This window comes from Neoarius graeffei, chromosome 28, assembly GCF_027579695.1.
Source record: "Neoarius graeffei isolate fNeoGra1 chromosome 28, fNeoGra1.pri, whole genome shotgun sequence".
NCBI classification, from domain to species: domain Eukaryota; kingdom Metazoa; phylum Chordata; class Actinopteri; order Siluriformes; family Ariidae; genus Neoarius; species Neoarius graeffei.
The window spans coordinates 34,096,193-34,109,436 of NC_083596.1; the positions used below are offsets into that span (position 1 = coordinate 34,096,193).

Sequence of the window (13,244 nt, forward strand, 5' to 3'; positions counted from 1 at the left end):
TATATTTTGTCACATTAGCGTGGTGGTTCCACAGGTAGTGCTGCCTGAGGGCTTGAAGATCACACACATTCAACAGTAGTTTCCAACCTTGCCCTTGACGCATTGAGATGTCTTCGAATTCCCTGAATCTTTTTACAATATCATATACTGTAGATTTTGAAAGATCTAAAATCTTGCATTGAAAAATGTTTTTTGAATTGACTGACAATTTTTTTTCTCTCTCTCAAATTTTGGCACAAAGTGAGCCATGACCTGTTCTTAATTGCAAAGACTGAGCCTTTGGTGCATGCTGCTTTTTATACCTAATCATAATGGCAATTAACCTGCTTATTGTGGAATTTTCCAAAATGGTGTTACTAGAGTGGCACGGTGATGCAGTGGTTAGCGCTGTCGCCTCACAGCAAGAAGGTTCTGGGTTTGAGCCCAGCGGCTGACGGGGGCCTTTCTGTGTGGAGTTTGCATGTTCTCCCTGTGTCTGTGTGGGGTTGCTGTGGTTTCCCCCACAGTTCAAAGAAGAATCTTGAATATCCTATAAACTTTTCAGTCTTATTTTGCCTCTGTCCCAAATTTTTTTTTTTTTTTTTGGAAGAGTATGTTGCAGGCATCAAATTCTAACTTTTGTTTATATTTACAAAATACAATGAAGTTGTTCAGTAAAACTATTAATAATCTTTTCTTTGTACTTTTGTCAGTTAAATAAAGGTTCATGTGAAATTAATAAATTCCAGATTTTTGTGTTTATTGCATTTTGAAAAATATCCCACTTTTCTGGAAATGGGGATGGAACAAAACCATACTAGCTCCTGAAGACTGTAGCTCCAACTGTAGTCCAACACAAATAGTTCTATTTCACCTCATTTAACTGCTGGGGATGGTATGAAACACCAGGATACCACTGAGTGATCTGTGTTCATTCCTAGATTTTCCAACAGAATCATACAATGATGTATTGCACAGTATTTGCATTAAATACTGCCATCATACTTGGGCATGTACACAATTTGGAGCCATCTGCTTAAAGTGAATGTAATACCTTATTGTAATGCTTTAAAATGAAGTGTATCATTAGTATTGACCAAAATTAATTAATAAAGCAGGGGGAAAATATTAATTATTTTATCAAGCACAAAACCATCGATAAATTGTGGCTTTCGGATCCTTAAAAAAGGCAGCCTTGCCCCAGGGCTAATCTCGCATGACCTCACACGTCCATGATGGGAAAGTGTTGTGTTGTTTGGATGTTCAAATTCATATACAACAGGACGTTCAGTTCACAAATTTCCGAGAAATGACACTAATCTAAATCAACAGTGGGCAAGGTTTACACAAACGAAGCTGCCGGATTTCATGTCTCCTACTAATAATAAATCTGATTCAAGTGTTCACCACCACCAGAATAACCACATGGAAATTATTGGAGCAAAAAAGAAAGCCATTTATTGAATAAATGACATTTGATCTGATATTTGGACAGTTCATCAATTCCCCTATTATCGCCCACTTCATATTTTCTTTCAATAATTACAATATGTTTTAAAGATAATATTTCTGCATTTATTGAGGTACATGTAAATATTTTCCCTATATTTTGCAGTGGCCATCTTAGAATAACATTCCGCAAACCAATCTGTGTTTCCAATTCTCTCTGGCTGCTGGTGTGCTGTCAGCAGTGAGTGGGACTGTCGTGAACTGGCATCTGTTTCTCGTCTTGGGGGCTCGAAAAGAGAACCATTTACTCTGGAATATCCTTGATAATCTTCTGCCCCTTCATTCGATATACAAGAATCCCAATCACTATCAGAATTCTCTCCAAAACGTGATTCCATATTGAGGCTGGTCTAACCACTGCTGCGCACATGAACGAAATTGATACCTGGATCTTTGTTACACGTGTGATGTCACACCCCTTCGGGATCTTCTAGATCAGTCTTGGCAGATTCTGTGAAAATCGGCTGATCTTATCGATTTTCCATCAATTCATGGCCGTTTGGATCAGCTATGGTTTCAAAACACATGGTCAATCAACATAATGATTGTTGCTTTGTACAAGGAAAAAAAGTAGTGTTTAGAGACGTTAAATTCACTTTTTAACAGCTAGTGACCACTGATGAAGCGACAGGCATCTAGTCTTACAAAGCTGTGGATAGCCACCTCTTTCCATTGTACCTTAAAGTTTTCTTACTTTTACAGTATGAGCATTATTTGTTGAATGCCATGTCATTGAATTGGGTGTTCCCTTGTTGGTACTATTGGTCTGTTTTTAACTGGTCACTTGCTGTTCATGTATGCAGTTCCTTTTTACAGGCTCTGATCTTATCAGTAGTTTCTTGTTTGAGTGTGCATTTCCTCTACACAATGTAAATTTCTTTCTACACTTGCACTAAGGCGGCTGATGACCTACCAGTCAAACCTCCACTTTTGATTTTTAGCATCTGAAAAGGGGTCTGATCCTTCGCTAGCCGTGATGGCCATTCTAAAGAAATCTTCTGCCCAAGCAGGGTTTGCTGGTCTAGTACAACTTGGAACATTAAAAATGCAACACAGTAGTACAACCCAAAACATAAATTGCTACATGGTTTTATATGCCACCTTGCATTTACTAATCACTTTATTAGGGACACTATGCAAATACTGGGTAGGCCCTCCCTTTACTATCAAAAACAGCCTCAAGTCTTCATGGCATGGGATCCACAAGATTTTGAAGACATTCCTTTGAGATTCTGATCTATGTTGATATGATTGCATCACACAATTTTTGTTCGGGTGCGCTTTCATGCTGCAAATCCTGTTCTGCCACACCACAAATGTTCTTTTGTATTCGGGTATAGTGACTGAAAGCCCCTGAAGAACATTTAGATGTGTTTTTGCACTATTCTGAGTAAACTCAAGATACTGTTGTGCATGAAAATCCCAGATCAGCGGTTATAGAAATGCTCAAACCAGCCCATTTGGCACCACCAATCATGCAGGGGCGATTTCTCAGAGACAACAAGGGAAGCCGAGCTTCCCCTAAAATTCTCTCCCCAAACTGCGGCATCTACGACGTTGAATTCTCATTAAAACAATAACTTGCATAACATAATATATGCCCAAGATTGTATTTACGTTCATAACTATCCTGTAACTTATTTGAGTGATGTCTGACGAACTTGCAGTTCGCTACGAGAATCACCTTTGCTGCCAGGCTGTAACCAGCGTTGCCAGATACTGCTGACGTTTTCCAGCCAAAATATGTTCAAAACCCGCCAAAATGCACTTAAAACCGCCCAATCTGGCAACACTGGCTGTAACCTTTCTTATTTCAATAGGCTCTATGGCTGGCAGCCGGGTATCCGTTGCAGTCTATGAGAGGGCTCTGAACAGCCAATTTCGGCTAGTTGTTATTGGTTAAAATCGACAAAATCGTCACTTCCAGGGAAGCCGGGCTTCTCTGGGACTAAACGAGACAGTGGGAGGGACAAGAAGCCGGGCTGATGAAGGATTATTGGAGGTAGTGTTTGAAAGACATGAGGAGGGCGGTACTTCGGCGAGGAACACGGACGTATGATCAGTCAGTCCCCAGCGGATGTCGAGAAAGTGTAGTCGTGTGCCAAAATGCTGTCCGACTTTCTTTTCATATAAACGTTTCTTCTCATTGATGTCTCTGTACATTACTCTGTAAATAAATGTAAATATTACTCGTTGTGCTCCGTTAACTTTCATCCATTCTATCAGTTTGATCATTCGCGAATTCACTCGTTTATTTCATTTGTAGTTCAATCTGGTTGTAGGCTAGCTTGAGCCTTATTGGGATCTGCAGTGCTAGCTGCTAACAGAAATTGAAGTCTCTGGAAAGCACAACCAGCTGGTATGACAGGGTCACAGACCATTTTCTGGAAAAGGAGCGGAGGGCAGAATTTGTGTATAAATAGTGTGCATCATATAATGTTCATGAATCTGAAGTGTGTATATTGTTCAGTAATGTTAAGAGAATGGTGGGCTCTGTGTTATAGGTTATACCTGGGTATAATATTCAAGGTTCTGTGTGTTGCATAGCCTACCTGGTTATGAATTTCCAGACTGTGTTGCAGAAGATGTTCAAGGATGTGTTGCACAGCTGGGTGTTGTGTTAAAGACTCTGTGTTGCATATCAGGGTATGATGTTCAAGGCTCTTCGTTGAATAGCCAGTGATTTTTGGATGTTTGATATTTTTGATTAAGGATATGAGGCACTAGCCTGGCAAGCCAGACTATAACATGAAATGTACAAGCAAAAATACTTTCTGCCACTAGGTAGGGTTGTCTAGTTCACTATGCTAATGGGGCACACCTTTCTATGCTTTGATATCCGGCCTACAGGTTTTACGATGAATGCGTAAAATGGGCTTCCCCTGTTTTAAAAACCAGCAGCCGCTACTGCAATCATGCCATGGTCAAAATCGCCGTGATCGCTGAGCCCCCCCCCCCCCCCCCCATCCTTATAGTTGATGTCAAGATTACCTGAAATATCTGCATGATTTTATGCATCAGACTGCTATTTGCATGAATGAGTAGATGTATAGATGTTCCTAATATAGTACTCGATGAGTGTATATTTGACCAGGTCCCTACTTACCTCTGTAGAAACTTCATGGTGTAGTTACTGTCTAATATGATAATGTCAGGTTTGGGCTGTCACTGATCCTGGTGCTATGTTGCTGTCGTCTCAGACAAGGCACTATGGCCAGAAATGGGCTGATCCAAGTGCGGAGTGCAGATGTACTGCTGAAGAATTGCAATATTGGTTAGATTACAATATTGTGGATGGCATATCTCTAGGGTCCCATGGATGACTTGGTTCTACAGGTGCATCTCACAAAATTAGAATATCATGAATGTTTTTTTTAAATTTAATTTAATTCCATCGGGTAAACTTTCTATGTTCATTACACGTAAAGTGAAATGTTTCAAGCCTTTTTGTTTTAATTTTGATTATGACTTGTAGCTCATGGAAATCAGTAATTCAATATCTCAAATTATTAGAATATTTCCTAAAATCAGTCAAAAAAAGATTTACAATACAGAAATGTCTAACTTCTGAAAAGTATGTTTGTTTATACTCTCAATACTTGGTTGTGGCTCCTTTACCACAACTTACCACATCAATGCAGCCTGTGGCACTGCTGAGGCGTTATTGAAGCCCGGGCTGCTTTGATAGTGGCCTTTGGGTCGAGTGTTTCTCATCTTCCTCTTGGCAATATCCCATAGATTCTCTATGGGGTTCAGGTTAGGTGAGTTAGCTGGCCAATTAAGTTCAGTAATATCATGGTCAGCAAACCATTTGATTGTAGTTTTGGCACTGTGGGCAGATGGTAAGTCCTGCTGGAAAAGGAAATCTTCAGCTCCATAAAGCATGCCAGCAGATGAAGCATGAAGTGCTCTAAAATCTCCTGGTAGACGGCTGCTTTGACTTGATAAAGCTCAGCGGACCAACACCAGCAGATGACATGGCACCCCAAATCATCAGACTGTGGAAACTTCATTGTCTCTGACTCTGGAGTGGCTTGATATTAGGAATGTGACTGTTGTAGCCCCTTTCCTGAAGATGTCTGTGCATAGTGGCTCTTGATGGACTGACACCAGCCTCAGTCCACTCCTTGTGAAGCTCTCCCAAGTTCTTGAATCAACTTTTGACTGTCCTTTCAAGGCTGTGGTCATCCCTGTTGCTTGTGCACCTTTCCAGCCAGCCTTTTCAGCAATAAGTATGCAGCAGCTTTGCTCTCCTATGATGAACTAAATTTCGTTGTACATTTGTGCAATGACAAAGGTATTCTATTCTTCGAAGTTTCTATGGCTTACCCTCCTTGGGGAGGGTGTTGACGATCGTTTTCTGGACAACTGTTAAGTCAGCAGTCTTGCCTATGACTTATGGTTGTGTGTACTGAATTAGACCGAGATGCATGATATTTTTATACTGTTTTACTCAAACCCAAAATGAAATGCTCCATTTTGAGATTATTATTATTATTATTATTTTTTTTTTTTTGTGCTGTAGGCCATATTTATCAAAATTAAAATTGGAAAAATGTTTGACACAGTTTACATGAAATGAGTCTAGAATGGGCACTAGTGTAGTGATTAGCACTGTTGCCTCACAGCAAGAAGGTTCCAGGTTCAAACCTTATGGCTGATGTGGGGCCTTTCTGTGTGTAGTTTGCATGTTCTCCCCATGTCTGCATGGGTTTCCTCTGGGTGCTCTGGTTTCCTCCCATATTTCAAAGACATGCAGGGTAGGTAAAATGCCCAGTCACTTGGTTGCACAAGTTAGTACATACTTAATGCTGGTCCCAAGCCCAGATAGATTGGGGAGGGTTGTGTCAGGAAGGGCATCCAGTGTAAAGCCTATGCCAAATCAAATATGTGGGGGGGGGATTCGCTGTGGTGACCCCTAACCGGAGCAGCCGAAAGATGATGTAATGAGTCTAGAATATGTTAAAATATAACTTTCTTAAATAACTGTTGGAAAATATTGAACTTTTTCATGATTATCTAACTTTTTTAGATTCACCTGTATTCTAAAGGGGTTGATGTGCCTCCATGGTTCCCTATGAGCCTGCCATGTGACCATTTACTTGTTTTGGAGTTCCTTAAAGACTCCCTGTCCCCCTTATGCCTTTGGCTGATTTGAAGTGGGTGTTTCTGAAAGCTACCTATATACTAGCAGTTACTTGAGCCAAAAGTCAGTGTTGTAGTCGAGTCACTAAACCCTGAATCCGAGTCCAGTCTTGACTCCCCAGTGTCCAAGTCATTAAAAAAAAAAAAAAGAGTCGAGTCCACTACTGATCAGAGTAGAGTCTGAGAACAAGACTCCAACCGCACCATTTGACAGTGGCTGTTTTAGCACCATTAATGTTAGTTTGTTCTGAACATGACGTATGAGCAGGTGAATATGCATTCTCTTTATCGGGGGGTGCGAAGTATTCTGTCAAAGATGGTTGGGAGATGGATGGAAGTGCAGAAGGTGTGTTTTTATGAATACAAGTGAAGACAGGTAACCAATCCAGAACGGTAGGCAAAATCGTAAAACGGTGAAACGGGCAATAGGTCGAGCGAGGCACAAACAGGCTATCGTAGACTTGACAGAATCAAAGGTGAGAAACAGGAAATAAGGAAACCAAACAAGGAAATAAGATTCGGTAATGTGTCAGCAATGCAACTCAATACTTCGCAATGTGAATTTTCACAGTTTTTGTCCCCTGCTGGCCAAAAGGCTAGAAGGGGGATTGTCATGGTGATGTCCATTAGGGTGGAGCTAATTTTTAAAGTTATTAAATATGACCATCTTGCCACCTAATTTGATTATATTATAATTCTGGTAAAATATTAACAAAAATGAAGAAATCTAACTGGTAGCTCAGTCAGCATGAAGTTTGGCAGCCAAGTCACAAAGTCTGCCACAGTTAAGTACTGCCTTCATTAGAGGCATTATTCAATATAGGGCCTGCAGTAATATTACACTGGAATGGATTGGAGCAGCATTAAATATTATTGGTTTATTGCAAAGTATACAGTGAAATGTACATTGTGCAATTATTAGTGTTAATCATTTTAAAAACTGATCACTAATGTTATGGAGCTAACTGATCTAGCTGATCCCATCCCACAGTGCCTGACAACATGAGCTGAAAATATGCTGGGGGGGGGAGCCTCTACTGGCCCTAGGTCTACCTATAGAGATCTTGTAGTCACGTGACCGGAAAGTACACAGCTGCCATCTTGTCGGTAAAAAACACAGCTGAATACTGCTGCACTCTTGTACAGAATGGATCAATTTCAACCGACGGATTACACGGCTCATTTTTCTAATGAACAGATAACTAGATATATGTCTAAAATAAACGATCTACAGATTAGTGACCCTTATGGCTTACCGGATGTAGTTTTCACGACCGTGTCAGTGGATTTTGAACTGCCAGCGGAATACCCAGACGTGTATAATTACCTCATTAACTTTCCCTCGCTGTTCAGTGGTGAAGCACTGCGTGCTTATAAATCTCTGGACAGTTATCTTTACAGAAATTCAGGATTTGTCAGCAACTCAGATGTGGCATCTTGTAAACAAAAAAATAACAATCCTCATTGGACGGGTAAGTCACTTAAGTATTGAGTATAGCACTGACCAGCCAATTATAGAATAAGGTAATTCCAGCTGTAATTCCAAATCGTCTGTCTTGTTTACCATGGATCTGGCGTTGGAGAGATGGAGGCTTAGCAGTGGAGATTTGAGTGGCTGTTTTCTGAGCTTAGTCAACAGGCCGGCTCTGCAGCCTCGCTTTTGCTTCCGCTCCCGGCGCCGCCTCCTTCGCTTTGCTTCCGATAACAATCCACGGAGACCCCGCTGGTCTCGCTATCTCGTCCGGAATGTTGTGCATGCGATGGAAATCGCTACAAACCGTCATTTTCTGCTGGAAACCAATGTCCAGCAAGTCCATACGGTTGTAGTGGATATTGAAGTCCAGTACAGACGAACAACATGCAAAAATACACACAAAAAACATAAAAACGGTGCACAGGTAGGGAGAGCTTGTAGCCGCAGCCGTTGTAGTAGAATTGTATATAGTAGGGTTTTCCAGAAGAAAAGGTAGAAGTAGAAGGCGGAAATATGGCGTTTGACCGACAAGATGGCGTCTGTCACAATCTGGATCGGCTGTGACATCACATGCAAGTGCTCCATACCCATATTGAAGACACTTCTTTTATTTATTTATTTATTTATTTGAGTACCTCTGAAGTCTGGATACAGATCTAGTGCATGCCACATATGCCACATTTGCTGTAATTGTCAGTGTGTAAAAAAAATTTTTTTTTTGAGCAATATTTTTTAATTTACTTTATTAATAAAATATATCAAGTACCAATAAGCTAAAAAAAACCCTGTAGAATGGGTACTTCTTTTGAATATGTGTCCGTGTGCAATTATCCGAATATAGCTTATTATAAATACTATTTTGATGCAGTGAGTTTAATGTCTAAATATATTTAATATCTTTGAGCTTTGTACACTATGATTTTATTGCAAATTTGCATAAAATGTTACTTTTGTAATTTTCGAGTTGATTGAGCTACCATTAAAATTTAAGATATGAAGCACAAACTTTGTCTATATGGTTTTTAGTACAAATGGAACATGTTCAGGGGGTAAGACCAAATAAAATTAATGAAAAAAAAACAATTTTCTGTCATTTAAGCTCCACCCTAATGTCCATCCGTCCATCCTGGGAAGGGTACTCACCACCTGAAATCACCTCCTCTCTCAATTTTTTGATGAATTTCACGAAACTTGGCAGGATTCTTTGTTATATGTTGGTAATACGCATATTTGCAATTTCGTTCAGTTCAGTTGTATTTTGCCAGAGTTATGGCATAGTTGCCAGCGGGGGATATTGTGCTCTCCAAGCACTCTTGTTATATAGGCGTGCTGATTGCACCTTAATCCTGTGCAGGTGCGAGTCATTTACGGTGCGTGTGCGAGAGTCCGCTTGGCACGCGTGCTGTCTGGAGCACGCCCGAGAGTCTATCTGATGCACTGCCAAGGTGCGCAGATGTGACACTCTTGCATGAAATCAGTACAAAAATGAATGTAGATATAAATATGCCTTTATTATTATTATTATTATTATTATTATATGTTACAAAAAATAAAGAAAATCTGAGTCCTCGTCTCCAATTTGAGTCCAAATGCAGTTAATGCATGAGTCTAAGTGCGAGTCATCAGTGCTCAAGTCCAAGTCAAGTCACGAGTCCTTAAAATTAGGACACGAGTCCTGGACTCGAGTAGTACCGAGTCCGCCAAAAGTTGAGTAAGTGCTCTTGGGGAAAAGCTCTCTCCCCTGCATGTGTTGGTGACTAGATGACTCTTGGCGACCTTGTGGTTAAATTTCAGATTTCTGTCCAAGCTCATACCACCCAACTTTGTGAATAAGTCTGACCTTGACCAGCACAGCATTTTTGCTTTGCCTAGTATGTGTCCTATGGTGATTTTTCAGACCAACTGTTTTATTTGCTATGGATGTCAGATCTAGTGGCATGAAATATGGCCATCATGTCTTGGCACCTATTGGAGCAGTAAGTGCTCATCACATTAACATTATCCAGTATATATTAGGCCAAAAAAAAAAAAAGCGTGTTTCCGGTAACATGAAATACTAAAATAAGGTTGATAGGTAGGAAAGGTTTTTTTTTTTTTTTTTTTTCTTCTTCTTAATTTTTTTTATTTTGTTCGAAAAAATTAACACAAGTAAACATCCTTACAAAATAGTATTTTGGCACAGAATCCTTTATACCACACATCATAATAAAATAAGTGTTTTAAATCTTTAAACGAATAAAAAAATATCACGAGAGTTCGAGTTATGATCTACGGAAGCGATATTTCATGATATTTTCATGTAATAACGTGAAAACACCTTATCAAGAAATAACGTGAAAATAACGTCCTAGGCTAGGCTACTTCCATTAAAAGCAGACGGCCTAGCCTAGCCTACTGTAGAACTTGGGTCGAGCAAAAACATGGCTGAATCCTGAATGACTCCTATTTGTATAAATAGGGGACTACATAGGCGGCAAAATGTAGTGTTTTTCCCTGCCATGAAAGTGCACTTGTATACTGAAAAGGAAGCAATTTGCATTACAGCCTTGAATGAGGATTCAAAATGGCGGCTCGGCTCAGTTTTCCCTTCCTCCTTCAGTATACAAGTGCGCTTCCATGTTTATGCAGGAGGGCTGATAGAAGTGGCGAAACATTTTACTTTTTATCGTTTCTTTCACAACTTGAATGCGTTGAAACAAAAAATTATGACAAACTAACGCCGCTTACACTAAAATATCGAGGGAAATTTGTAATAACTTTACGGTCGGCAATTTCGACGCGGAAATTCTCGATCGGTCAGGTTACCAGAAACACACACTTTTTTTTATTTTTTATTTTTTGGCCTTAGCTAGATGTTTCACATGACCCCTGGTAATTAGGAGTGAAGTACATTTTAATTTCATTCGTGAGGTTGGGCACACAGCCCTTGTGTGCAGTCGCCATTAGAATTCCTTCTAAAGGAGTTCAGTCGGGTTGAGTTCAAGACTCTGTGCAGTTGTATGCTTCCAAACCAACTTGGCAAACCATGTCTTCATGGACCTCACTTTGTGTACAGAGGCATTGTTATGCTGTAACAGGCTTGGGCTATTTCAATTAATTCCAGTGAAGGAAAATCATAATGCTGCAACATACCTGCCTACAACCTTGTGGCAAAAGTTGGGGAAGGCCAACTTGTAGATGGAGATCATGGTCAGGTGTGGACAGTGAAAATCTCATCTCATTATCTCTAGCCGCTTTATCCTTCTACAGGGTCACAGGCAAGCTGGAGCCTATCCCAGCTGACTACGGGCGAAAGGCGGGGTACACCCTGGACAAGTCGCCAGGTCATCACAGGGCTGACACATAGACACAGACAACCATTCACACTCACATTCACACCTACGGTCAATTTAGAGTCACCAGTTAACCTAACCTGCATGTCTTTGGACTGTGGGGGAAACCCACGCGGACACGGGGAGAACATGCAAACTCCACACAGAAAGGCCCTCGCCGGCCCCGGGGCTCGAACCCAGGACCTTCTTGCTGTGAGGCGACAGCGCTAACCACTACACCACCGTGCCGCCCGACAGTGAAAATATATTACAAAATTTAATTCCCTAACATGAATATTGGGTCAGAGCCAACTGACGTACACTATCTTTTGGTGGAGTATTTGTTGGGTTGAACTGTTGCTGTTTGTCATGCATGCAATTATCTTTTTATCTTGCTGAATAATACATTCACCCTAGTCAATGCCAATCACTCACGCTTGCTGCACATAGCTAGCATGTGGAGCTTGGCACTTTTTACACTTTGGGCACATTCACATTCTTTGTGGCTATACAGGCCCCCCCCCCCCCCCAAACTTAATTCTCTTTTTATTGATAAATGTATAAGAAATGAAAGCTCATAGTTTAGCGTCTTTTATAACTGCAAACACTACAGTAGAATGTTAGATATTGCTTACAGGACTTGATAATGCTATACTTTGCAATTGGGTGTTAACACCAAAGTGTGATTAGAAGTGTGATGTTAACAAATTATAGCACTTGTGTGAATGAGCCCTTTGAACTTGACAGTTAAGTTGAACAAGTTAACTGAATTTGATATTTCCTCCACATATGTAATGAGCAATGTCCTCCTTCCACCCATATTTATGGGTGTATTCTAAAAATTATCTCGGTGCTTTTTGCTTGGACCAAGAAAATGCATCCTTTTGTGCAAAAGCGATTTGTGATGTGTGTATTTCTGCATAGCTGAAAGCAGACACGCAGATTCACGTGTGGAAGGAGAAGCCGGACTACAACCATGAGATGGCTCAGATAACTGCAGCTGGGTTTTATGCCCTACTTTCGACTCCCTGGTATCTAAACCGCATCAGCTATGGCCAAGACTGGCAAAGCATTTACAAGGCTGACCCTCAGAGTTTCAATGGTGTGTGTGTGTGTTTTTGTATGAGTGAGTGTGAGAATAAAATGGAAGAGGATTTAATGGATTAGTTCAGATATAGGTTATATCCTAGTATACTGGGGCTGTATAGTATGGGAAAATGCATTGATGGTATGAACATATTGTCACTATAATGCAGTCTGGCTTGTTATGGACCCTTTTCACATGACGTCACGACAAACGCGGCCGCCATTTTGGACATGTACTACCAGTAGTTTACCACAGCCAGCATTGAGGAACGGCAGCAAAGAAAGTGTTTATTTTCAGCAAGACTTCCATCATGCCACTATGTTGTTGTGCACCTGGATGTAGTAACCATCAACAAACAAGCCAAGGGTTATCATTTTATCGGATCCCGGTAGATGCTGACCGACGGAGAAGCTGGATAGCGGCATACCAGCGCTTGTGTAGTGACCACTTTGTTGGAGGTAAGACGAATAAAATTAGACAGAAAAGGCATTACATTGCTGTTAACATTCCATTCTAGTTTACTGTAATTATGATCTGGCAGCTATTTACACCGGATCCAGTGTAAATAGCCGCCGGAGCCAACGTCCGAGGTTCTGGAGCGCGCTTGCTTGCGGCCCGGCCGGAGCCGGCGGCCGCGGAGCCGGCGCGCGCTCGCTCACGGCCCGGCCAGACGTTGGCTCCGGCAGCTATTTACACTGGATCCGGTGTAAATAGCTGCCAGATCATAATTACAGTAAAC

General features: G+C 40.9%; 1 protein-coding gene across 3 annotated transcripts in view; it reads left to right on the plus strand.

Moving 5' to 3' along the window:
* hexb (hexosaminidase B (beta polypeptide)) overlaps positions 1-13,244 on the plus strand; it is a 46,473-nt gene that overhangs the window by 21,883 nt on the left and 11,346 nt on the right. Inside the window, exon 11 of one of the 3 annotated variants that reach the window (XM_060913243.1) lies at positions 12,343-12,520. The exons of 1 other annotated variant lie outside the window; for it this stretch is intronic. In XM_060913243.1, coding sequence (XP_060769226.1) covers positions 12,343-12,520 — 178 coding nt within the window. Of the gene's footprint in view, positions 1-12,342; positions 12,521-13,244 lie in introns of those variants that run through there. One more of the 3 variants, XM_060913245.1, reaches the window with a different exon arrangement.